The sequence below is a fragment of the Neofelis nebulosa genome, chromosome 6, assembly GCF_028018385.1.
Source record: "Neofelis nebulosa isolate mNeoNeb1 chromosome 6, mNeoNeb1.pri, whole genome shotgun sequence".
NCBI classification, from domain to species: Eukaryota; Metazoa; Chordata; class Mammalia; order Carnivora; family Felidae; genus Neofelis; species Neofelis nebulosa.
In genome coordinates, this window is record NC_080787.1 from 44,947,871 (window position 1) to 44,974,125 (window position 26,255).

The 26,255-nt window shown below is 52.9% G+C and overlaps 1 protein-coding gene across 18 annotated transcripts; it reads left to right on the forward strand.

The window, feature by feature from the left end:
- The first annotated feature begins 1,938 nt into the window (after positions 1 to 1,938).
- TJAP1 (tight junction associated protein 1) lies at positions 1,939 to 25,950 on the forward strand. 18 transcript variants are annotated; one of them, XM_058734056.1, is made up of 13 exons: positions 1,939 to 2,019; positions 2,531 to 2,626; positions 11,437 to 11,547; positions 11,640 to 11,768; positions 18,151 to 18,248; positions 18,985 to 19,110; positions 20,982 to 21,010; positions 21,751 to 21,912; positions 22,127 to 22,193; positions 22,428 to 22,457; positions 23,179 to 23,286; positions 23,388 to 23,471; positions 24,229 to 25,950. In XM_058734056.1, the coding sequence occupies exons 6-13, from the start codon at positions 19,012 to 19,014 to the stop codon at positions 25,324 to 25,326; spliced, it is 1,677 nt and encodes a 558-aa protein (XP_058590039.1). In that variant the 5' UTR covers positions 1,939 to 2,019; positions 2,531 to 2,626; positions 11,437 to 11,547; positions 11,640 to 11,768; positions 18,151 to 18,248; positions 18,985 to 19,011; the 3' UTR covers positions 25,327 to 25,950. The 18 variants fall into 18 exon arrangements, with proteins under 18 accessions (XP_058590039.1, XP_058590035.1, XP_058590037.1 ...); XM_058734052.1 differs by lacking the exon at positions 11,437 to 11,547; XM_058734055.1 differs by lacking the exon at positions 1,939 to 2,019 and having other exon boundaries at positions 2,072 to 2,626.
- Positions 25,951 to 26,255: the final 305 nt, after the last annotated feature.

The following is a 26,255-nucleotide window of genomic DNA, read 5'->3' on the forward strand; positions in this document are numbered from 1 at the left end:
TTGGGGTGGATGTTGTCTTTAGATCTGAGTAAACTTCAGCCTCCAGCCCACCCCATTCCTTCTACCTGAACTGTGGCTTTCCCAAGAGGGCTCTGCTCCCAGAGTACACACCTCCAGAGTTCCATCTGGCTCCCACTCCCCTCCCTCCTTTGCTGAGCCTGGCTTTTGTCCTTCCTACCATTCCTGATAGGGCCAAGTCTGGCCCTGGAGGCCTGTAACTTCCAACTATGCATTTCCCCATTTTGTAGTATTTTCAGCCCCTCCTCCCCACCAAGATATCCCCAAATCCCTCTATCATTCATCTCCATACCATTCATTCATTCAGTAAATGTTTATTAAGCACCTACTCTGCCTTGCATTGTTTCAGACACTGAGGATGCAGCGATGAATGAGAAAAAGTTCTAGATCTCTGGAGTTCGCATTATAGCAGGAGATGGTCAATAAACAAATATCAGATAATGAGTGCTGTGCTGCTAGGAATTTACCCAAGGGATATAGGAGTACTGATGCATAGGGGCACTTGTACCCCAATGTTTATAGCAGCACTCTCAACAATAGCCAAATTATGGAAAGAGCCTAAATGTCCATCAACTGATGAATGGATAAAGAAATTGTGGTTTATATACACAATGGAATACTACGTGGCAATGAGAAAGAATGAAATCTGGCCTTTTGTAGCAACGTGGATGGAACTGGAGAGTGTGATGCTAAGTGAAATAAGCCATACAGAGAAAGACAGATACCATATGTTTTCACTCTTATGTGGATCCTGAGAAACTTAACAGAAACCCATGGGGGAGGGGAAGGAAAAAAAAAAAAAAAGAGGTTAGAGTGGGAGAGAGCCAAAGCATAGGAGACTGTTAAAAACTGAGAACAAACTGAGGGTTGATGGGGAGTGGGAGGGAGGGGAGGGTGGGTGATGGGTATTGAGGAGGGCACCTTTTGGGATGAGCACTGGGTGTTGTATGGAAACCAATTTGACAATAAATTTCATATATTGAAAAAAAAAAGATAATGAGTGCTGTGAAAAGAAATATTAAAGCAGGGTAAGGGTGAGTGACTGGGGATGCTGTTTTAGGTAGAGTGGCCAGGGAAGGCTTCTCTAAGGCACTAACATTTGAACAGAGATACTAATGGGAGTAATATCTAGAGGAAGAACATTCCAGGCACAGGGAACAGCAAACCTAAAAAGCCCTGAGTATGCTTAGTGCATTGGAGGACGCCATGCTATTTATTCATTAAGCATTTACTGTGTGCCAGGCACCTGCTAGGGAATATGAACATACAATCAGACACAGTTTTTGCCCTGAAGGAGCAGCAGCTTAGTGAGGGATGCACCTTTTAAATTATTATGGCATATGGTAGCTGCAATGAAGTTATGCGCAAGTGGCTAGAGATGCCCAGCCAAAGGAGCACCAAATCCAGTCTTGGGGCCTGGGGAAGGCTTTCTAGAGGTGATGACAGTTTGAGTTGAGGGCTGAAGGAGTCACAAGAACTGATTATAAACGGGAAGGAGAGGGCTTGGACATTTTGAGGGCTTAATGGCCTGAAAACACAGGACAGTTGGGAACCTGAAGTCTCTGGGAGAGGTGGGAAATTAGTCGGGTGAAGGTGGAAGAGGGTGGGTCACACGGACCTCTGCGTGGCAAACTGAGAAGCTGCTTTCATTCTTTGGATGATGGGGAACCAGTGCTAACACTATTCCACCATATTTTTGTGTTTTTTCTCTTTCTCTCTTTTTTTCTTTAGTATCAGAATCTTTCCTCACCCTTCCCGCTATTGCCCTACCCTTGACACCTCCTTCCTTCTCCACCCGCCTGGCCTCCAAACCCTACTCTCCGGAGATCCCATCTTTCCTCTTCACCTGGTGCCCTAATTCCCCATCCCGAAGCTACGCCCCTAGCCACACCCCCCGATGACGCTCCGCGCCCAGTGCGTGGGGATTCCCGCGGCCTTGGCCGCTACCCGGCCTGCCCTGCGGCAAGATGGCGGCGTGAAGGCGGCGGGCAGCGGCAGAAAGTTTGTTGTGGGGTTGCAGTAGTTGGGCCGGGAGGCTAGAGTGGGGGGGATCGTAGGGACACTAGCGCGGAGTAGGGGCGGAGGAGGCACTAGCTCCGGGGTTAAGAAGAGGAAATGGAATGGGGGAAGGTTGGAGGCGGAGAGAAATAAAGAGGGAGACAGGGGCGGAGGGGAGGGGGCCTAGGATCCAGTGGCGGCCCTGGGGGAGCGGTCTAGCGCCGGGGAACAAGAAGTAGGTGTGCAGGCCCTGAAGAAGCAGTCACGAATTGGAGGGGAATTTCTTAACCAAGAGTTAAGAAAGAAGCCTGGAGCTTGTGGCCGAGGCCCGACTGTACCCGGCCGGTAGGAGAGAGGTCTTTCCCGTGGAGGAGGATAGTGGGGAAGGGGAGAAGAGAGACCTGGAGGATGTTGGGCAGGTTTGGTAAGGAGGGAACTAAACCCAGTCAGATGACCCTTCTCCAGACTTAGATCAGCCTTTCCAGAGTTCCTATAGCATCTGCCCCAATTTCAGCTGAAGACTCAGGGGCCCCAGGGACTGGAAGAAATCACAGTGCCTGCTTGGAAAGAAGAAGAGGTAGCGACTTGCCCCAGCTCAACCCCAGAGCGGGTAAGGTGGCCTCCAGTGACAGGCTGGCATGCTCCCTGCAAGCAGGATACATGAGTTCAGAGTGATACTGAGAATCATTTAATCCGAAAAGGGCTCTCTTCTATAGAGGTTACCTTTTGCCTGTGGTCTGTAAGTTAGTGTTCTGTTTAGATTGTATGGTGATTTTTGAGAATTGGGTGTAGATTTGAGCCTTGGGTGCTGTCACCTGTGCAAATGAACATGGTCAGGGGCCTAGAGATCAGGCTGAAAGTACTTGAACACATCCCTGTCACAAGCAGTTTCCTACATGCTCCCTGTGTCTTTTTCAGTCTCCCCATCACATCTTCACTTTGTCATCCTACCTGAAATAGAGATTTGTGGTGACAGATTGGGGGCAGGGGAGTCATGAGAAAAAGTGTGATTGCGGTCTGTCACCAACTCATGAATTCATTCTTGCTGCAGGTCTGCTTCTTTTGATCTTTCTTTTTGTAAGAAGGGCTCATTAGTGTTCCTTTGGGGATGTGGATTTGGTGGGTAGGTGGGGTCAGTGGAGAAGGAAAATCAAGTTGCGATTAGGGAGAAGAAACCCAGATTAGTTTATGGTAAGGGGTCAAACTGACTGGTGTAAGGCTCTGGGAATATTTATTGTATCAATCTCTGTCCCTGAGATCCCTCCTATTCGAGAGCTGCTCTACAGAGCGGGTCAGTGTGGTGATGGAAGGAAAGGATTGTAGAACTTTTCGGGTAGCTTTCTTCTCCTCTTTTGTAGTCTCCCTGTCAAACCACATAAGAAAAAAAAAATCAGTTTCACTAGCCAAACTAAGCATGGCTTAAGAGATGGTGGATTTGGGGTTGGAGAAAAGGGAAGAAGGAGTCTGGAGCCACAAAGTGCAGTGAATATGGTCCTCCCTTCCGTGCCCTGTGGGTATGCCCAAGCCGGAATTGGGGACAGCTTACTGAAGCTTGTTTCATGATTGGTATCTGCTGCATGATTAGATTAGCAGATCTCATTTGATCCAGGATTTGGTCCTCACTGACCATCTCCTGGTCCCTCTCTGCCCCCCCCCCCCATAAAAAAAGAGGCTTGCTACAGACAGACCAACCCAAATCACTGTCACTAGGTCAGCTTCAATACCTTCAGGTATCTGATGAACTGATGTTATTTAGGTGTGACTCTAGAAGGTTGGGAACTTTCTCTGAGGACAATTTATGGATGCCCTCTTGGAAACTGAACAGCAAGGACAGTGTGGTGAGCACACTTAGGGGTTAAGAGCACTGACTCTGGAGCCAGAATGCCGAGTTCAAATTCTGGCTTTGCCACTTGTAGCTCTGTGACCTTTAGAAATTGCATAGTTCTCTATGCCTCAGCTTTCTCATCAATCAAATGGAGATAGTAAGAGTACCCATCTCATAAGGTAACAACCTTAACCTAAGTGCATTAATATATTTAGAACAGTGACTGACTCTCTATACGTATTTGTTGTTGTTATGCTGGTCAGATCTCAGTACTAACTTCTGCTTTATGATTGAGCTAGTATCTCTCTTTGGAGGCCCCGTACTGGTTTGGGCTGGTGTCTTGATGTTAGAGAAATGGGACTTAGCTTTTGGATGTAGTGAGAGCATCTTCATCAAACTATTTAAAGTGACATTAAAATGCCCATGATTTGGGGTGCCTGGGTGGCTCAGTCGGTTAAGCGGCCGACTTCGGCTCAGGTCATGATCTCACGGTCAGTGAGTTCGAGCCCCGCATCGGGCTGTGGGCTGACAGCTCAGAGCCTGGAGCCTGTTTCAGATTCTGTGTCTGCCTCTCTCTGACCCTCCCCTGTTCATGCTCTGTCTCTCCCTGTCTCAAAAATAAATAAAACGTTAAAAAAAAAAATTAAAAAAAAATGCCCATGATTTCCTGTTTGAAATTGTGAGGCTTTAGGATTATCTTTGCATTTGAACAGTAATAATAGTGGTGCTTACTGAGCACTTTCTGTGTGTCTGGCACTGTTGGAAGTGCTTTAAATGTATTAACTAATTTAATTTTTATAACCTTATGAAGCAAATACTTTCATTATCCCCATTTTACAGATGAATAAATAGAGGTGAAGAGTGGTTAATTTGTTCAAGGTCACTCAGCTAGTAAGGGGCAGAGCTAGGATTTGACTGTCTGGCTTCAGCAATTGAACTTTTGAGGGGGCGGGGGGAGGTTGGTATGAAGTTAACTATTTATTAAATATGCCCAGTGGCAATTTGTATCTTTTGTTTGTCACATTGTTAGATTGTAGTAGACTTTTTTCAGTTATTTAAAAAATGTTGTAGATGCTGAGCTCTTCACCACAGCTCTCTCCCCAGAGATAAAAACTGGTGCAGGGACTGTGGTGAGGGAGCCCTTTGCCATGGTAGCCAAATCTGGACTCCCTCTTCATGATTTGGCTTTGGTGACTGTCCTTTGGAGAACCTTGGGCCTGGGTTGGGTGAGCAGACTGACCTAAGGATCCACTCTTAGCATACCTTAAAGGGGTGTGTGTGTGTATTAGTGTGGACATTAAGGCTCATTTCTGACTTTGATTACTGACATGAATAGTTGAAGTAACCATAGTGTTAAATTCATAGACAATCTGGATGTCATCTTTGTTTTAAAAATAGCAGGTAGCAAACTACAGAGGAAAAAAAAATAGGTGGCATTTTAAATACTCACCCTCCTCCCCCCCAGCTTGAGGGGAAATGGAAAACAGATGTGCTTCTGCTGAAACTTGTGTTGTTCTGGAAGGTCTTGGCCTAGTGCTTCTCTCTTTCCTTTTGGCCTAGCGGGAGGCTGGTGTGTAGCCTTGGGGCAGAGGTGTGCCCAAGGTTTGATTGACTGGCTTTTCCTTTGCCCTGCACTTAAGACTCACTCTTCCCCTCCTTCTGAGTCATGTCCTGTCTATTTAACACACCCTCAGGGCCCATCTTTTTCTTTAGTAAATGACTCTCCAACTTGCCATCAGACTAGGCACGCGTCTGAAGTCTGACCAGATTTCAGGGTAATTGGGGGCTCAGGACTTAGGGCTTTTTCTGGGAATTCTGACCCAGCCCTCAGATGACCTTTTTCTATTGTTCTGGCACATGAAGTTTGGAATTAGTATCTGTCTGTGTCTGTTGCCCTCCACCATTACCTGAGGGGCCATATATCTCAGAAGAATGTACTTTATCTCAATTTGTGATGCAATCAGCATGCTGAAACGTGTAATCTCCATAGAGTACAGCTTTGTGTGTGTATGTTTTAGGTTTATTTATGTTGAGAGAGACCTAGAGAGCGCAAGTTGGCGGGGGCAGAGATCAAGGGAGAGAGAGAAAATCCCAAGCAGGCTCTGTGCTGCCATCACAGAGTCTGACATGCGCCTTAAACTTACGAAACCACGAGACCATGACCTGAGTCAAAACCAAGAGTGGGATGCTTACCTGACTGAGCCACCCAGGTGTCCCTACACCTTTGTGTTTTGGTAGAAGTCCTCAGACTTTCAGGATTCAGGTCTCATTTTCGCAAATGAATGAACTGTGGTGTGAAGGCTGATAGATTTGGAGCCAGTTCTCTGCCTTTACTGTTCTGGTTCTGTCATTCTTAAAGCCACTTTCTTCACACCCCTTAATCATGTGTAATCTTTGCATCTAATCCCTTCACCACCTTTTTCTCACCTCCATATTTTGAGTGCTGAGGATGTCTGGGTAAACCAGGTCTTTGTTTCTCACCTGGATTCAGCCTCCTAACAGCTCTCTGAACTTGTTCTCTCTAGCTTCTGGGCCTTTGCACATGCTGGCCTTTCTGGGATGCGCTCCCCCTCCACCCTTTACCTACCTCTTTGTCCTCTAGACAAGTGTCACTTTGTGTGAGGATCCTCACTCCTTCTGCCTTTCCTCTGTGCTTGTGTTTTAACACTTAGGCTGCATTGTGATTGTCTGTTTACTTGTCTGACTCTTACAGGGCTGTGAGTGTCCTGTCCACAGGTACTAGGTCTTATTCATTATTGTATTCTACCATTCAGAATAGCGTGTGGCGCTTAATAGGCGCTTTACCATGCGGTGGGGCTTAGACAATGAATGAAATGTGGTGGGCAGACTCTCTCCACTCCTGTAGCTTCCGAGCTGCTGTGAGAATTATTTTCCTGTGAAAAACAATGTTCTGTTCCCTTAAAAATGCCATGGTTCCTGCCTTGTTTAGGATAAAGTCCACACTCTAGCTCAGCATGCGGGAAGGTTGTTTATACTCTGGCCCAGACTCCAGCTTCTGGCTTGAGATGCTGTCACCTCTACTTCTGTGCTTCATTGCTCCTAAATTTCCCACTGCTCCTGGACCTGTCATGGCCATCCGTTTACTTTATTCTTCTTTGCTTGTGCATTTTGCTCTCTCTGTAATGCTGTCTCTAAAACTCTGCTCATCCCCCAAGACCAGCTCCTGTGTAACCTCCAGTGAGAAGACTTCCTGCTTTCCTTTCTTCCTCTTGACCCCCAGCAGCACTTTGTGTGAGCGGCCTCAGTTCTGGCATGTCTCATGTTGTGTGGTGATTTCTCTGGTGCTTGTTGGCCTCTTTCACTGAGCTGACCCTCTGTAGAGGAGGGCCCCTCCCTGATTCTGGGGTGAGGGTGAGGGGTGTGAAGGAGTCTGATTTTGGAGGGAGGCAGACCTGGTTTAAATCTTGATTCTGGCACTTACCAGCTGTGTGACTTCAGGCAAGTTGCTTAACTGGTAGGATTCTTTGTCTCGTCCCGTATAAAATGAGGGTGACATTATCTTTTTTGTAGGAGTATTGAGCATGTAGCATGGTGCCTGTCATGTGAAGGATACTCAATATTTGTTGAATAAATGAATGCCATTTTGGAAAACACAGTGGATAAGAAAAGGCTTTGTTTTATTCAAGCTAGAATCAGCCTTTTGATTTCTGCCAGGTAGCCAGGAGCATTTTGAGGTGGGAGTAAAATTGAGACAGTCTCTTTTCTTGTGATGAAGCAATAATAAAAGGTGAAGTTGGGGACATCATCAATGAGAAACCTGTGCAAAACTGTTGATGTTTCTCCCCATTTTTTGTGTTGTAATGATTCCTTTGATGGATCACGTTTATGTGAGATTGGTAGTGACCTTAGTGGATATAGGTGGGGGTGGGTAGGTGGTAGATTTGTAATGTAGTTAAGTCTGTGGGTGACTGGATGGGGTGTTTAAGGATTCATGTTCCCTGGTGTTTTATGGATTGAAAAATATTGGATGAAGCTGATAGAACACATCTAGGCATTCAGGAAGCTAGACTTCTTGGCCCTAGTTTTCTTAGGGCTTTGATGATCTTGTGTCACAGAACAGGCTTAACTTAGATGTTCCCCAGAAATAGGGCTGGTAGCTGGGAGTTCACTGTCCATTCTTTTTGCCTTTTTGTTTTTAGTGTAGTTAATGGGGGTAGTTCTTAGGGCACCAGTTCCCAACAAACACCAAAGGAATGTGTTTCCAGAAGTCTAGACCTCTTCATTGTGTAATGCCAGGTGGTGCTCCAGTGTGAGTTTACAGTCCAGAAGAGGAAGATGTGTTTGAGTTTTTCGGAGGGCAGCCGTCTTGTCTGGTCCTTGAACCCCTGCCCCAGCCAGGAGTCTCTCCTCTGGCTCTCCAAGCACATACCAAACTGTAATCCAAATGGCTGTTAACCTGTCTCTCCTCCACTTGGGCTAAGATCTTTCTTGGGGCCCTATGCAGTAGGTGCTGAGCAATCTTGGTTATTGTGTGACCCAAACCCGTTCTTCCTTCTTGAAACAGAAAGCAGATAGGATCCGATTGGCAAAATCCTTTGAACTCTTAGGAAGGAAGGTCCTGCATGAGCAAAAGGTGATAGTATTAGCAATAGCATTACTAATTATTTTCTAGAGTTAAGTTAAGGTGGTTAAATGATCATCCAGGTGCTTGGCTTCAGCTGTCTCCCTTTTCAGCCCTATATTCTTTTTTTTTTTTTTTTTTTTTTAGCCTTCTTATCGTCTAATAACACATCCCTAAGCCAGCAGAAAAGGTTAAAAGCCGAGGTGAAGTACGCTCCCGTGTATTTTCTTGCTAATCACTATCTTCTAAAAAGTCTGGCTGCTGGCATCTTTTTTGTTATTCATTAAGCTCCTTTTCATGCCCCATAAGTTGCTGGCTTTTCTGGCTGTATTGCTCATTCTGTCCAGGTATGCTCCACGCTCACAGCCAGGACCTACTACGACCTTGTTAATGCCGAGACAAATCAAAAGAATGAGACCAGTAGCTGAAAGTGGAGGGATGGATGGGGTTTTCCTTGGGCTCAACTCCTTGTCGCTCCGTGTGGGAGTGCACACTGCAGTGTGGCATTTCTTGGCAGGGCCGGTAAGCTGCATCGTATGTTCGGCAGATTTGAGAGGAGATTGGGCGAGCCAGCAGGACTGGCTTGTGCTGTGCACTTTTCGGTTTCAAAGAGGCTGAGTCTCCTGGACTGGCCATGAGTGGAAGAGTGGGACCTCTTCTTTGTTAGTACTCTCTCATAGGTGCCGGCTGTCTGTGAGGTAACACTTGGAATCTGTAAAGGACATGCACTCTATTTGTGAAGAGCTTCTGTGCTTTCCCAGTGAACTGTGGGAGGGGGGACTCCCTGAGGGCTAGGGCCGCCTGGCAGGAGGCAGTCTAGATGGTGCTAGGCTTGTGGTTCACTTCGCTCAGCTGACGGTAGGATAGAACGCTGGGCTGACCATTTTGGGTACTCAACCTCTTTGCACCTTCACAGGTAAGCCCATGGGGACTTCAGTCTTGGAAGCCTTTGAGGGTGTTTCCATCAGGGCAGAATTGTCATGGCTTTCCTATGGCTCCCTAGAGGAGGCATCTTTGCCCTGGGATTGGACACAGAGGGTTCTCGTCCAGTTCTGTCTGTGGTCTTGGGCAAGTCACTTGTCCTTTCCCTTCAGAATAGGAGAATGCCACTTGTTCTGTGGGCCTCAGGCCACGAGGATCAAAGGACATATAATGGAAGGGGAAGCGTTTTCAGGATAGTAAAAACACATGGCAGATGGAGGGGTTTGTCCTGTTTGTCTAGGAATTCTGTGTTTTCACCATAAGCATAATATATGTCCTTGTAGAAAACACCAACCATATGGACGAATATACAAAAGAAAAAGTAAAAGGACCCTCTCTCCCTTTCCCAGAGACGGGGAACTATCATGTATCCTTCTGATCATTTTTGTGTGCTTCTGGACATTCCTCATCATGTATCTTTTGTAAAATAAACAAGACTCAATAGTGGTACATGCTCTGTTCTTCAGCTTGCTCTGTTCACCTAACAAGTTCAGGAGGAGGGTGCCCCCTCCACGTTGAGCAGCCCCGTGTTGGAGCCTCCTTCCCAGCATTGGGCCTTCCTCTGGGGCTGGCTCCTTGGAAGGGGTAGAGAATCTTTCCTAGGGGTTCTCCCCACAGCAGGTACCCTGGTTATCTGAGGGGTTGTTTTTTATTCTGAGGTGAAGTAGTCTGGCAGGAGTGCCCTTGAGTGGGAATCGGGATGGTTGTAAACACGGCGTGGGCCTCACCACTTCCGTCTCCCGTGTGTTTCCGTCTCCCGTGTGTTTCTCCCCTTTGCTCTTGTGTTATCTGTGGCTGGGAAGAGAGTAAACTTACCTGATTTCTCAACCTCTGTTTCAATGCAGAGAGCGTCACTGATTTCTGGACCTTTGGGTTTCCTAGGTGTTTTGCTGCTCTGTGTTTTGAAATCAAGCCAGACCCAGCTGATGTTTTTTGGTCTTATTTGTGGGTGAGGATTCTGAAGGTAGCCTGTCAATGGCCATGCATTCTTCCCGGTCTAGGGAAGAGGTCAGAGCCCACAGGAAGAGTTGTCTTCTCTTCTAGATGGTTATCTCCCCCTCTGTGGTAAGGCCTTGGCCTTTGGAGCTCTGGGGCTATTGTCAGAGTAATACTGGGAGCCCGAGGAGTAGGCAGTTCGGAATGATTAACTTGGGCTTGGGAGAAGGGCCAGGCCCATAAGTAGCGCCAGGGTGGTCACTGTTCTCCTCTACCCTGAGCCATCTCATCATCTGCGGGGCTTTCCAGACAGAAGGGGAATCCTTCTGCTTTTTCTTGCCAACATGCTGCCCTTCTCCATAAGCACAGGCAGTGTTTGCTGATACATTTGCTGTAGTTTTCCTCTCCTGCTGCTCCATGGGTCACATCTTGTGGGGGTTTGGGGACTCCACTCCTGTGGCTCCATCTTCCTTGAGATCTCTAAGCCAGGGTGTGTCCCTTCCCCTAGGATGGTATTGGAGGCTTCAGGAAAGGTGTTTTCTGCTGTTTCCTGGGCTTTCTTCTGTGATGGGAACATTAGCCTCTCTGGCATTGCTCGTTCCGAGCAGGTGGAATAGTTGCTGTTGGAGTCCGAGGAGCCTGGCTGCAGCATAGCCTGTATCCTTGCTCTGTGGGTTCCTCTGGGGCCAGCTTCCTGGGAAGCGCCATCCCCCCTGCCCTTTCAGAAACTGAAAGGTGGCAGTGTGCCACCCCTTCCCTGGCTGGCCCAGCTCCGGGCTGGGTCATACACTGCCCCATTGTATTGTGCCTTCGATGCAGTTCTTGTTGCAGCCTCTGATCCCTGGGCCGGTTCCCTCTCGGCCCCATTCCTCAGAGCCTGTGGGAGGTGGTGGGGTGGACTCTGCTGGCACAGGCAGGGGATGGGCGGCAGCTGCAGCTGGGGCTGGCTTTGTTCTGACACCCCAGCTTTCAGAGCTGTGGTGCAGCCTGGCAGCCGTGTCCAGGGAAAAGGCAAGACGGGGGAGCTCCCCACCCCCACTCCCGCAGCAGTGCCCCCTTCCACCACAGCTCTCCTCTCTTTTCGTTGACCAACCAGAGAGCCCTGTTACCTGGGGTCAGCAAGCTGGACTCCCTGGTTGGCAGGGGGCATGCTGCACTTCCACCTGGCATGGTTTTCAGATGGGAGAAAACCCCCGAGGCTCTAGTGGTAAGTCTGCAGGAGCTTCCCCTGTCGGAAGAGCGCAGTGTGTACCCTCGGGCATCTCGCAGCTTGGCATTCCTTCTGCTCTCTCTTTGCAGCTCCGGAGTTGGGCTGCTCTCAACCAAGCTGTCTGTTTATATGGAGTGCCTGGAGGGCGTCTGCCATGAGTCTGTCGCTAACCGTGCTAACCAGGAGAGCTGGCTGGTTGGGGAGAAGACACTAACCCTGTGAGTCTGACCTGGGCCAGCTAACCTGCCCTGGGGGTACCACCAGCAGTGCCTCTCACCCCTCCTCCCCCTAGCCTGGCTGCCTCCTCCCCTTGGCTTGCCTCATGCCACCTCCTCTGCTCTCTTGTCCTTACTGCTGGGTTCCCTCCATCTTCCCAGTCTCCTTGCTGTGGGTGGGGACATGCTCCCTCTAAGGCCAGAGGAGGGGGCTTTCCTATGCACAGACACCTGCCAGCCAGCCTGCTGGCCTCTGCCCACCTCATGATCCCCTCAGCACCGCGTTGCCCGGTTCCCCCTTAAAACAGAATTGGTTGGAGTTTCTGTTCAATCTGCTTTAAGCGTTATGGAGTTTGAGAACATTGCGCAGTTACCATGCTCTGTTTCACACCTCAGAGATAGATGGAGCTAGAGTGGGAGGGGGATTTTCTTCTCGACTGGATAGTTGCTTCCCTTTGTCAAAAGGGGAAGATTGAATGGTGTCCCCATTAGTCTCACCCCGGGATAATAATTTAGGGTCAGTTGCAAGGTTCTCCTTAAGGTTGTTGTTGAGGAAAACCGCGGTCTGGCTGTGGGAAATTCCCGGGGCCTTGAGTGAAGCTACTTAGGACTAAAAGCTGGAGCCCAGAACCAGGTACCCACCTGAGATGTAGCTCGTGGTGTCCGTTGCTCTGGCAGGTGGAGTGGGTGGAGTCAGGCTCCCCCACTGCCTTTCACATGTGGAACTTCAGGTGGACTTTAGCCAAGAAGGGCTGGAAGGGCGCCTTAGCCACGACGGGCGGGACCTGGCTTTGGACTCCACAGTGGGCCTGGGAGAAGCCTTGGCCTCAGGCTGGGAGACTGGTGAACAGCTTGCCATGGGGAAGTTCCCACCAGATTGCCTTCCAGGTTTGGAAAGAAGGGGGCTCTGGGGATAGCAGGAAGACTGAGTGCTCGGGGGTCTCTGGTGTTCTGCACAGGTAGCTCCTTAGATGGGCTCTCTGGCTGCAGCCTCTGGAGGCAGAGCAGTACAGGGTAAACTGGGTGGGGGAACTTGGGATCCGAAGGCCCTCTGGGTAGGCTCTGTTTCCCTTGGCTCAGGAGGGAGAAGCAGGGAGCTTCCTGTGAGTATGAGGTGGGAATGTGTAAACGGGAGAGGGTATAGGTGTTGCACAGATGTGTAGGGACCCTGAGTAGGGAGGAGCAAGCTGGAGGGGTGCCTGGTGGCTGGGCTGACCGGGAAAACAAAAGGGGCCTGGAGCGGAAGGCTGGTTCAGGACCACCCCTTACATTGCCTTTCCTGAGGTGAGGGCTTGGGGACTGCTGTCAAGTGCTGGTTGATCTTGGGGGACTTTTTGGCCCTCCCTTTATTTAGGGGAGGTTGCTTGGATCATCATCAACTGTTGTCTTCAGCCCCTTTGTTCTGTCAGGTGTTTGCTTGAATGAGAGACCAGCTGGATAGACTTGAGGTATTTACTCAGGTGGGAGCCAGGTGAGCTCTTTACAGGTCCCCGGCAGTAGTTTGGAGTCCTCAGGATTACTCTGGGGCAGAATAATTCCCACCCATTTTGGTTTTTAAAAACCTGTCTGTCGATTCTGCTTAGAGCAGGCAGAGGGCCAGGTCAGGGCTGCAGGCAGCTTGTCCCAAGAGGGTGAGGTTGTACTTGCCCAGAAAGGTGGCAGGCATGGCTGTTGGAGGGGCAGCAGGGCTGGTCTGGGCACAGACTGGCATCTCCCAGCCTAGTCATCGGCCCAGAGCGGAGCCTGCCCAGGCCCCACCCCATGCTCTGCTGGCTGCTTGCCTGCCACGCGCCCAGGATTGCTGAGGGCTTTGCTCATGTACCTCAGGAACAGCTGCATGCCGGAAACTGGGGGCTGGTAGCAAGCAGGAGGGGCACCCAGGGGTCAATGTGGAGAGGGCTGAACCCAGACAGCTTTGGTGGGATCTGAGGGACTGACAGCCAAAGTCGGGAGGGGCTGTGTTTATGGGGTGGGAGAGCCCTTGCGAGCAATCCCCAGGGCCTCTGCTCAGTCACCTGGCTACAGGGCTGACCCTTGCAGGTGGGGGTTTGTGTTTCTTGGGCCTCAGTTGGATGCAGACCCTGAATTTCAGAGGCTCGAGAAGCAGCCAGACTTGTATGGCTGGAGTGTGTCCTGCCCCCAGAGGTGCAGTTTCCTCCAGGCCTACAGAGTTCAGAGACTCTATATCCAGGGCTTATAGCTGAGGGCGATTCCTACGGAGGAGACACTAGTCCCTGTGTGATCAGACATTCATGTTGTAGCCATTGATGAGGGGCTTTAGGAAGGTCCTGTGTTTATTTTTATTACTTATTTGTATCCTGCTGGGTTCCATGGGAATTAAGGCAGTATAGAACACAGCTGAGTGTTCTGGAAAAGGGCCAGTTTCCTTTTATTCTAAAAGCAGTAGTGATTGCTAATGAGTGATTCTGTTTGACTTCTTCAGGTGAATTATGAAGAAGAATTTTAATGTTTTTAATGGTGTTGTGTGGCCTCTCTCTGATGGTCCCTCATTTGCTTGAGTCAGTGACAGCTGTGAGTAGAAAGGAGTATCGGTAGGTTAGGAAATGGTCTGAGCCCAGATAAACTTTTGGGGCCATAATTTCTTACAGAGAGTGTGGGTGATGTGGGGAGCAGGGGAGGCGGTTGGTCTCTCAAGGGCAGGGCAAGTGAACTGGGGAGGGTGGAGGGAGATAGCAGTGCAGAACTTGGGGGAGCTGGATGAGATGTCCAGTGGGGCAGGCTCAAGTTTGAAAAGCCAAAGAGCCCCACCCATTTTGGTTTCACTCCCGTCTCCCTCAGTAGGGAGAAAGCTGGGTGCTCGGACCTCCCTTCCTCTCCTGCACCTTTGACTTTGCCCTGGGCAGACCTGCAGAAAGGATGGCGGAAGGAAGTGAGAGGGCGTCTTTGGCTCTTGGGCTTGAACCTTCTTGCTGTTGGCTACTCTGGGTGTTGGCAGAGAGTGGAGTAAGGATATGGTTTGGAGAAAATCAGGATGCTAAAGGTTTTTCCTTATCCTACTCCATCTCCAGCAGCGGTGACTCCTAACCATGGTGGAAGCCCAGGTCACATATGGGCACTTACCCATGAAAGGGCACAGGTGTGAGTCCCATCTCCTGACTTAAAGAGTGATGCTTGGCAGATTTTTTTGTCCTTTGATTAAAGGATACCGCTCAGCCAGAGTCTGGCACACGTTTCTCCTTATATCTGCCCCTGACTACGCTCTCTGCTCAGCTGTTCAGTGGGTTCATAGTGCAGGTTTGCTGTGCGTGCTGAGTCCCATTTCTAATGAAAGTAGACTTTGTTCTCAGGAGGCAGCTAATCGTGCCCCATGGGCTGTAATCAGGGAGAAGGTATTTAACACAGGGCAGGCGGCAACAGGCGGCCGCACTGACTGGCAGATTGCAACATGGCAATTAGGAAGCTATCCACCCCCCTTTCCACCCCAGCAGAGCCAGGCTGAGTCTATCTGAACTGAGTTGAGTGAGTGAAGAATGAATGCTATGCAGAGGAGGAAGGGGAAGGCGGGGCTAGGCAGGGCGAGGCGGAGCCGGGGTATGAGGAGAGCAGCTTTCCCTTCCCACTGCTGCTGTGGGTGTCTCCCTCAGCAGTGCCAGAGGAGCCCCAGACCACACTGGGTCAGCCAGAGGTTTTAACCTAGGCCTCAGTCTTTCTCCTGGTGCACAGCTGTTCTTGTAGTGCAAACCCAGCCCATGACCTGGTAGCCCTACGTCCTGAGTCCTCTGCCCCCAGTTCTTTGAAGCTCAGGTGGTTTGGGGTGAGGGTTGGGAGTGGGATTCTTCTCGGTCAGTTTCTAGACTTTCCAAAAGACCATTTTCTTGGAGGTGCCCTGGAACCAGCCCAGCAGCCAGAGGCCAAGAGACCCCAAAAGGCTGCTTGCTTGCTTGCTTATGGTGGCCCATATCTCATTCCGAGTTATCTGGCTACTTTCCCTGGGGACTTCCTCTTCTTGACGTGGGATTGGGAAATCCTGTTTGGGCTAAAACACTCCAAGGCAAGATGGGAATCTTTGGGTGAAGGAGATGTGACCACTGGAGGCCGAGACCGGTAGCTGGGTCTTCCTGGTGGGACTGCCCTGCTGTCTTGCAGCCCACCTTTTATCTTCCCCTGGCTGTGAGCCTGGTGTCCAGCTGCTTCTTGCTTTGTTCTCCAGTGCACCTGGCGTTGCTCTCACTCTAGGGTCTGTCCTTCCCTGCCACACTTCAGTCAAGGACAGTGGCCTGTCAGCCCTGTTGCGTTCCTGTTCAGTGATGGAATCGTCCCACCCCCACCCCTACCCCCTGCTGCTGTGGGCCCCAACACGTACTGGTATTTATGGACATGGGGCAGGGAGTGAGACAGACTCTCCTTCATGGGCTTGTGTTTGGGACACTGCAGGCTCCCTAGCAGACTATTTCCCTGGTGGGCATTGCCTTCTGCTTCCCCAGTTGGGAGTGGCTCCCTTTCTTGTGGCTCTGCTGTGTATGGAGAGAGCAGGCTCTGGCCGGGAGAGAGAACTGTCTGCCATCGCTGGCACCACTCATCCTGGAGCATGGGTGATTGCGGTGCTCCCTGTCTCCCTGCCAGCCACTTCCACACTGTCTGTTCCCTCAGCAAGCCAGGTTATCCAGCTGGGAAAGCCCTGAGAGTGTGTGCTGTGGGGCCCGGGAGTGGGGACTTGAGGTCAAGATGAGGCAGGATGTGTGACAAGTAGAGCTAGGGCTTGTGGGCTGTGGAGTGAAGGCCTCCCTCCGTCCAGGGAAGATCCCCAGATACAGGAGTGCGTCAGTTTGCTTCCTGCCTGCCCGCCTGCCACCCAGTCAGGTGTCCTGGTGCCTAGAGGCCAGTATGGGTATTGGTATGAATAGGGCTAAGGAAGAAAAGAAGAGGCTGAGAATCGAGGGGGCCCACAACGTGGCCTGCAGCTGATGGGGATGCAGATGAGGAAGGGAGCAGGCCCAACTCTAGAGTCTCCCTCCCTGGATTTTGCAGAGGTTCTTGGCTACTGTATCTCTTACTCTGTGTTTCTGGCTGTCCTTTTCTAACTCATGTCCCCCACGCTTACGCTCCCTGAGTATCAGCACCCAGGTATCTAGGATGGCTTGTGACTTTCTGGGCCTCTCCCTCAGGCCATAGGAGCTCCCACCCTGGGGCCCTCAGGAGGGGCCCCAGGGAACCTGCGGGGGTGTCTTGTTTGCTCCCCCACACCCCAGGAATGTGCTGTCCTTTTGGGCCCGCCCGGATTCCTGTGCAGGGAGTCAGCCCGACACAGCACGCTGCTTGTGCCCTGTGGGGACATGTCCGCCTCACCATCAAAGGGGTGGAGGTTGGCGGCTCGTGCCTGCTGCCATGCCCCAGCTCCCCCCAGAACCCCAAGGGAGAGACCAGGCTGCCCAGACAGAGGAGGGAGGCCACTCCTGCTTCCCCGCCCTCCCTACCCCCACTGTTCTTCCTGCCTCGGGCTCTGTTGGAATGTGACAGGAGTTGGGGCCAGGGCATGTCCCGACAGCAGGAACACATGCTTTAGCCCGCAAGGCTTCCCTCAGCCCCCAGCTCTATTTATGTGAATGGTGGCGGGAAGATTGTTTATGCCCAGAAGGCCACCTGAGGTTACTGCCTCCGTTGGTCCCTGTGGTGGCTGCTGCCCCCGTGCTGTGGCCCCGCTTATTACAGGTAGGCGCAGGGCTCAGCTCAACGCTCCCACGAACCTGGACAGGACCTCACGGGTCACTCAGTCTAGCCACCTGTGTGTGGAAGAGAAACCAGTGAGGGACTTAGCTGGGGCCACACAGTGTGTCAGAAGCAGCATAGCCTGGAGCCCTGTGTCTCAGCTCCCCAGAGTTGGTTTTTCAGAAGTTTTTCTCCTCGACCTCCCCTCCCTAGTTGCAAAGTCTGTTTACCACCGTTACACACAGAAGCAGTCTTTGGGCTCCTGGGAACATTGCTAGGAAGTTTTCCCCACATCTTCTTGGTCTCCGCTAGGCTTTTTCCTGGTGTTCTCTTCTGCAAGCCATGCTCCCCAAATCTCTTAGTTTCCAGACTCTGAGAAGCCTGAGAGATGAACAGGACAGGTGTGGGGTAGGATAGGGACAGAACAGGGCCAGACCTATTCCCAAATCAGGCATGTGGTCAGCAGAGACCACGAGCACATACAAGACACACATGTGTCTTGTGTGGGCCTGTGACAGTGCTTTCACAGGGAAAGGAGCCCAGTGCTTCCAGTCCTCTCCCGCTTCCTCTCCTTTTTCCAGAACCCCTGGTCCATGACTTTTCTGCCTGGCTCTTCCTGGGGGGCCTTCCAAGTCCTGGACTGGGTAGGTCAGTCCGTGGCCCTGACAGACACGCAGCTGACACCTGGTTTCCACTTTCTTCTCTTCTCCGGTTTCAGGAGCTGTTGGCTAGAGGAAGTGGAGGGGCCGTGGGATGCAGAGAGCCGAGGGCTAACTCTGGGACAGCGGAACAGAGAGAGCTGCCGACGATCAGACGGTATGTCCCTGTGAGACCTGCTCCCCACCCCCACCCCCAGAGCTCCCTTTCCGGGAGGCTGGCAGGTAAGGGGGCAGGTAGGTGGCCTCTCTTGGTGGGGGCTGGTGAAAAGAGAACGGTGGAGGCCAGAGAGGATTGGCCTTCAGGGCTTACAAGCTTAGAGACCCCACCGAGGAAACTGGGTTGGAGGAGCACCCTCAAACCCTCACTTTCTGGTTCCTGGTGTGTTTTGTTTGTTTTGTTTTTTTGAGCTAACACGAATGTTTCCTAAATGCCAGGTAACTGTAAAAAAGGTTAGTGGTTTATGTAATCTTCACAGAAGGTCTATGAAATTGGTGCTCTCCTCATCCCCTGTTTATAGTTGGGGAAACCGATTCATAGGGAACAGTTTTTCCCTCTGAGGCATTTTTTTATAAGCCCACAAAGGCGAGTGGTGGGCCATTCTTAGATATACTGTCCCACTCCTAGACCATAATCCGCTCTTCCTGGTGCCCAGAACCTAGGCCCTGCCTTTCACACCCACCTGGCGCATTGGGCCCTTGTCGCCTCCAGCACTCCCCTGACCCTTGGGCATTGAGATACCAAAGTCCAGGTTTCTAATGATCCCGGCAATGGCCCAGGCCTGTCTCCCTGCCTGGTGGCTCCTACACATGTCCCTTTTACTGTCCTTTTTTCCTCAGTCTGGGGGCCTCTTGCCCATGTCTCTGAGCCTTCCCCCTCCCTTGCTTCCCCTCAGCAGGTTGAGGAGCCCTCACCTCCCAGGATGACCAGCGCAGCCCCTGCTAAGAAACCGTACCGTAAGGCCCCACCTGAGCATCGGGAGTTGCGGCTGGAGGTTCCTGGATCCCGGCTGGAGCAGGAGGTCAGAAGACTGGTACTCCTGCCCTGGCTGCCAGATGCAGGCCCTTGAGGCTGGGTGTCTGATTGACTTCTCCCACCTGAGGAGATTCTAGTCCCCCAAGTTGGGGTGTGGGTGTGGCATTGCTGATACATGTTTGGGGTCTCCTAGCTGCAGCACTGCTGGTGGGGGCAATGTAGGCTTATAGGGGACAGCTGTGAGTACATGTCCACATGTCAGGGAACCCGGGGTCTTCATGGCTCAAGAGAAATGATCCCAGCCAGTATCATTCTTCCTGCAAGAGGCAGCCCACGGGACTGAGGGGTCCTAACTTGCTGGAGGCTGGGTCTCTGTGGAGGAAGTCGTGCTCTGGCTTCTTCCCCACAGACCAGCTGTTCTTTGCTGCCCCCGAAAGTCCTGGCCCTTCCTCCAGCTTTGCCTTGTTTGGCCAACATTTGTTAAATACATGCTCCCAGCCAGGAACTGTTGTTAGGTTCTTAGGAGGCCTTCTTCAGGCAACTGTAAAACATTGTCCAAATAGGCCTCCCTCATTCAGCTTACTCTCAGGAGGAAAGGAGCTTGCAGTGTAGGTCCCTTGCTACTGTGTTTCTACCCTGTTGCAGCATGTTGAGCACATTCACAGAACTTGAGAGATCATCATACATGCATACATCAGGCGTACCATGGCCCGCTTTGGTCAGATTCAGGTCAGGAATGCTGTGACTTGCCTGTTTTCAGTTCAGGGAACATTAAATAAAAAGGCCAGGTATTGCGCTAGATGCCACCCAGTGGGCATTCCCTTGGTTTTGTGGATGAGGACGCTGAGGCTCAGCAAGGCTAATGTAAGCAGAGTGTGGCAGAATAGGATCAGATCCAGGTGTCATTAGCTTCAAAGTCCATGGTCTGGGCCACCCCCTCATTTTCCTGCCTGGGACTGGTATTCTGCGGCAGTCTGCTCCATTTAGAGTGGGCTGCTTGACATTTCCCTGCTCTGTGGCTGGCTGAGCTCTGGCTCTTGGGCCGTAACTAGTGTGGGGGCTTGGGGAGGATGGGGCAGGAGGTAAAAAGCCGGATAAGGATGAGACTCTTTACTCCTCTCAGTCAGGGTTGGCCCAAAGGCTGTCCTTCATCTATGTACTTGTTCCTCTGGGGCCTCTGTAAGGGCCTGATTCTGCCCCCACTTCCTCCAGGGCCAAGAGGGCTTTGTTAGAGCTCAGAACCCTACTGTAGCTTGCCTGACTTCTTCACTTCTCTGGAATGTCTCTGCCATGCCTGTAGGGCCCACGGGGAGCCCAGTGAACAGTTGAGAGGCTCTCTTTATCCCTGGGAGATGTGGCGTGGGTACCAGGACTCATTTGCAGCCTGCTCTAAAGTTATGAGGGGGGTTGGAAGTGGTGTGGGTAAGGGTGAAGGTCGGAAGGGGTTCTTTTTTTTTTTTTTTTTTTTTTTTTTTTTTTTTTTTTTTTTTAAATTTTTTTTTAACATTTATTTATTTTGAGACAGAGAGAGACAGAGCATGAACAGGGGAGGGGCAGAGAGAGAGGGAGACACAGAGCCGGAAGCAGGCTTCAGGATCTGAGCCATCAGCCCAGAGCCCGACGCGGGGCTCAAACTCACGGAACATGAGATTGTGACCTGAGCCGAAGTCGGACGCTTAACCGACTGAGCCACCCAGGCGCCCCCGGAAGGGGTTCTTGAACCTTCTCATTGGCATGGCAGAGAGTAGTCTAGGCTCATCCAGGTGATACTGGATTGCCTCCATCTCTACAGGGCCCACTTTGTGAGATTGTTTGGGCTTTAGACATGGCCCTTTCCAGGTCTCTTTGGAGGATGGGCAAGCAGGGTGGGTCAGTGGTCTAGGGCTGAGCCTCAGGCTTCTGTTCTTTTGTGCACAGGAGCCCCTGACCGATGCAGAGAGGATGAAGTGAGTATCTGCTGCCTGAGAGCCTGCCCTGCTTTGCCTCAGCACTTCCCTCTTAGCGCCAGGCAAGGCTGTTGGTATAGTCGGGGTTTCATTGGATTAGGTAGAAGAAAAGGTTGGTGTGGAGCCTTTCTGGGCTCTGAGAGGAGGCTGGATATGGATATTCCTTCCGGAAAGAGTTTTTGTTCCATGGCTCCAAGAGAACCTGGAACCAAGGTGCTCTGGGGGCCTGCTCTTGCCAAAGAGCCTTTCCCCAGCTCCTGGCTCTCTTGTGCCAGCTGCCTCTCTGCAGCCTTTTCTGTCAGCCACGTGAGGCCTTTGGAGAGGAGGGCAGTGCTGGGCTGGATTTCCAGGAGATTAATAATGGAGTAGCCTGATTGTGCAGTGGGGAAACTGGAGCTGGAGGGCTTGGTGGCCGGCTGGCTTGGGCTGTAACCAGAGACAGACTGGGAACTTTCACGCCTCACACCAATTCTGTCTTCTCATTCTTCTTCCGGGTGGGAGTGGATTCTACCATCCCCTCTGCTTCCCGCCCCTGCCCCCAAGCCACGCTGTGTTCTCAGGGCCAGCAGGCCTATGGGATATGCTGCCCCAGACTCAGGCTCAGTCTCAAGGAGTCCCCTGTCCCCAGTTGCCTGTGCTCATGTCATCCCTACTCCTTCCTTCCTGAGTCCAGGCTGGGGTTCCAGGGCTGGTCCGTCTACCTCTGATGCTCCTCTGCCCTTGCCCCCTCACCCTGCCAGGCTGTTGCAGCAGGAGAACGAGGAGCTCCGCCGGCGCCTGGCCTCAGCCACCAGGCGCACCGAGGCCCTGGAGCGCGAGCTGGAGATCGGGCAGGACTGCTTGGAGCTGGAGCTGGGCCAGAGCCGCGAGGAGCTGGACAAATTTAAGGACAAATTCCGCAGGTGTGGAAAGGAGGGGCCAGGACACACCTGCATGCAGCCCCCACCATTCATAGGATTTTAGCTGGAAGAGGCCTCTGAGATCATCTGATTCTGATGGGGAAACTGCGGTTCGGGGAGAACAGCCTGCCCAAGGTCCCCTATCAAGGAGGGGCTGAGCGAGCAGGGTCTGAAGAGCAGATCTTGACCCAGGGGTCTGCCTCGTGTTCCTCCACAGGCTTCAGAACAGCTACACGGCTTCCCAGAGGACCAACCAGGAGCTGGAGGACAAGCTGCACACACTGGTAATCTGTCCGGGGTTGGGGGTGCGGTTTCGCTGGCACTGTGCTCATAGCAGAGCAGGGGGCTGGGACTTGCTGGGGGAATGCCACTGGGGCTTGGGGAAGGGGCTGGGACGGCGGCGGGGAGGGGACCGCAGTGTGCTGTGCGCGTCAGGACTGTCTTAGTGCTCACACTGTTTCTCTTCTCTCCCGTCTTCCCCTCATGCTGCCGCCGCCGCCGCCGCCCTCTCCTGTCAGGCCTCTCTTAGCCACAGCTGGATCTTTGCAGTTGCGTCTGAGTTTGTGTGTTTTCTCCCTTGCCCTGGCCTTCTCCTCAGATGAGCTCTGGGGTTGCCGGGGCCCCTTCCCTGTCCCTCTGCCCACTGCTTTCCTCTCCCTTACGTGAGGCCCATTCGGTACAGTGCCTCCCTCCTTGGCTCTGGCAGAGGAACCGGTTGATGTCACCACTGAACACTCACAGCTTCTCCGCTGCAGTGGCAACAAGCCCAAGCCATTGAGGGGGGCAGGGGGGGCCGTAGAGCCAGTCCCTGAACTGAAGATCAGAAGGCCGCTGCTGAGCCTGCCGCTCCCTCCTGGCTCAACTAGATAATCTCACAGGCGCCCCCAGCTGCCTCCCAGCCCCACCCCTCCCTCTTCCTGGCCTGAGCCTGGAAGCAGCTCCACACGTAGGCTTCAGTCCCTGGGTTTGCACACTTACTTCTCTAGTCCAGCTGCTTTGCCTCCTGTGTAGAGCCCCTTGAGGGGCAGCTCTTGCCTCTGTCCTGGGCCCAGGTGGCAGCAGGTTATATCCAGAAAGCCCCTACCCCACAGCCAGCCCGGAGAACAGGAGAGGTGGCTGGTCTTCTTCTGTCTGTCCATCGTCTGTCTACTTCGTCCGCCTTGGCTGCCCCAGCACCTGTGGCTTCCTGTGTCTCTGGGCGGGGAGGAAGTGGAGGGGAGGAAGGCCGGCTGGGGTGAGGGGGGGGTTCACACACGTTTTGTGCCTCAGATCAAGAAAGCGGAGATGGACAGGAAGACCCTGGACTGGGAGATCGTGGAGCTGACCAACAAGCTGCTGGACGCCAAGAACACCATCAATAAGCTGGAGGAGCTCAATGTATGGCGGGGGGAACCCCTCCCGTGTCCCTGGCTTTGCCCTGGCCTAGGCCCTGCTTGCCTGGGGCGGGGCCGGCCTCTGACCCTTGCCTGTACCTGTAGGAGCGGTACCGGCTGGACTGCAACCTGGCTGTGCAGCTCCTCAAGTGCAACAAGTCCCACTTCCGCAACCACAAGTTCGCCGATGTGAGCAGAACCCCCCCACGCCCCTGCCAGCGCTAGTCCTGCCTTCTCAGGACTCCTCTGACTTGAGTTTTCACACCTCCCTCTATCCTCCTGCCTTGACTCCTCCTTTCTGCTTTGCCCTGCCCTTGCCTGCATGGCTCCTCTCAAGCCAGTCAACTCTGCCACTGGTCGGTGTTCCGTGTGCTGTCAAGAGATAGTCACTGGGACTGGGGGCTGGCCCTGCTGGTATTTCTGGAACAGAGGCAGGGAGAGAGGCACTAAATTTCGGGATCCCATGCGGGAAGGTGGGGTTGGCCAGGGTATCAGTCATAAGAATATTGAGAGAGGATGAGGCCCAGCTGATCCCTTTACCCCAAGGGGCAAGCTCTAGACTCCAGAGCTTCAGGCCCAAGGGTGATAGGGTCTGTAGAAGGAGTGGAGGGACTCATGAGGCTGCTGGCCAGTACAGGTCCTCAAACTTGTCTGGTTTGGGCAGAAGCCACTGCTGAGATGCAGGGAGATGGACGTTTGAGGGCATGTGGGCCTTAGCACCAGTTCTGGGATCAGATGCTGGCTGTGTTCATCAAAAGCTGCAAGTTACTTCACCCCTGCGGAGCCTCAGTTTATTTGTGAAATGAGGCTATACCCTGGCATGCCGGGGGGCCGGAAGATCACAGTGCTGAGCACGCAGTGGTGCTTATACGTGCCGGTCGTTATTTTTGCTCTGAGGTTGGGATCGTTCATGTCTCTCTTCCCTTCTCCCACTCTTTTTCCCCAGCTGCCCTGTGAGCTACAGGACATGGTTCGGAAACATCTGCACAGTGGTCAAGAGGCTGCCAGCCCGGGCCCTGCCCCTAGCCTGATGCCAGGGGCTGTGGTACCCACCTCGGTCATTGCTCGAGTATTAGAGAAGCCAGAGTCTCTACTGCTCAACTCAGCCCAGTCAGGCAGTGCCGGGCGCCCCTTGGCCGAGGATGTCTTTGTGCACGTGGACATGAGTGGGGGGGGCCCGGGTGACCCAGCCAGTCCCCCAGCCCCTGGCAGCCCCACCTCACAACCCAATGGGGAATGTCGCTCCCTGGGCACTGCCGGGGGCTCCCCAGAGGAGGAGTTGCCCCTGCCAGCCTTTGAGAAGCTGAGCCCCTACCCCACCCCATCTCCACCACACCCGCTGTATCCTGGCCGCAAGGTAATCGAGTTCTCTGAGGATAAGGTGCGAATCCCCCGCAACAGCCCCCTGCCCAACTGCACTTACGCCACCCGCCAGGCCATTTCCCTGAGCCTGGTGGAGGAGGGCGGTGAGCGGGCCCGCCCCAGCCCAGTGCCCAGCAGCCCTGCCTCAGCCCAGACCTCCCCCCGCCACGAGCCCAGCCCTGTCCCCCCAGCACTCAGTGCCCCGGCCAGCTCTGCCAGCTCTGAGGAGGACCTGCTAGCCAGCTGGCAGCGGGCATTTGTGGACCGCACTCCACCCCCGGCCGCCGTGGCCCAGCGCACAGCCTTTGGACGTGATGCCCTCCCTGACCTGCAGCGCCACTTTGCTCTTAGCCCCGCTGACAGAGATGAGGAGGTTCTGGCGCCTTCTTCCCCACCTGGTGAGAGTGGGCTTTTGCTGCCAACAGAAGCTGATTCTGGCCTTCCCAGGGAGGAGGAAGAAGAGCTGAACCTGCCCATCAGCCCTGAGGAAGAACGCCAGAGTCTGCTGCCCGGTGATAATGGCACAGATCAGGGGCCTGTCACTTCCCACACTGACGGCAGGGCCTGGGCACTCCCCAGCTCCAGCCGTCCCCAGCGCAGCCCCAAGAGGATGGGGGTGCACCACCTTCACCGCAAGGACAGCCTGACCCAGGCCCAAGAGCAGGGCAACCTGCTCAACTAGGGCCCCCCCGTCGCCCTCCTGCCCCTGCTGCTCTGCTCCCTGTGCGGTGGTGTCAGGTGGGCCACGCCAGGCCTTGTAGCTGCGCTGCCTGTGACTGGCACCAGCTTGTCTCATGGCTTTTCCTTTTTCTTGGAATATTTATTCCCCAAGGGTAACATGCAGCTGGGGCCCAAGACCTTTCTTCCGGTTGGCCCAAGTTGGGCTGTTCTGGGCCGCGGAGGGGTCTATTGTATCAGTGTTCATCTTCCATCCCCCTTTCATACCCGCAAGTTTTATTTTTTGTGGTTCCCCCCCCTCCACCCCCCGGGGTCGGGAGGGGGACGTCGTCGGGGACGATTAACCTCTAATTTCTATTTTCTGCCTGTTTTCCTCTCCCCTCAAGTCCTCTGCACGAGCTGTTGCCTTCAAGGGGCCCTTGGGGGATGAGGGAGAGGACTCACTCAGGGCTCGCCTCAGCTGTGTCCATCCTCCCTCTGGAAGGGAGGAGAGGGAGGGATTCAGGGGCCTCAAGCTGGGCTCTAGGTGAGGCCTGGCCCCCTCCCGACCTTGGCTCTAGACTGTTACTCCCAGCTTTGGGAAGTTTTCACATCGATGACTATTTTAAAATTAAAACTATTTTACTGACATGGCCCAATTTGTCTCTTAATGATTTTCCTGGTGCCATTCTTGAGCCTTCCCAGTTCTAGTCAAATTCTGCTCTTTGCTAGTGAGTCTCCCCTGCCCTTCTCTGCTTGGGATGTCCGTGGCCACAGAGCGTCAGGCAGTGAGAGAAGGTGCACCTCAAGTGACCTTGGCAGGGCCCCTGAGTCTCCCCTTGAGGTAGGTAGGGTCCAGCCCACCTGTGGAAGTGGGCTCTTTACCTCAGTTCCGATTCTTACGGGGGCCTGTGTAAGGTGTCGCCCCAGGACCCCAGGTCCTAGAAGTCCGAG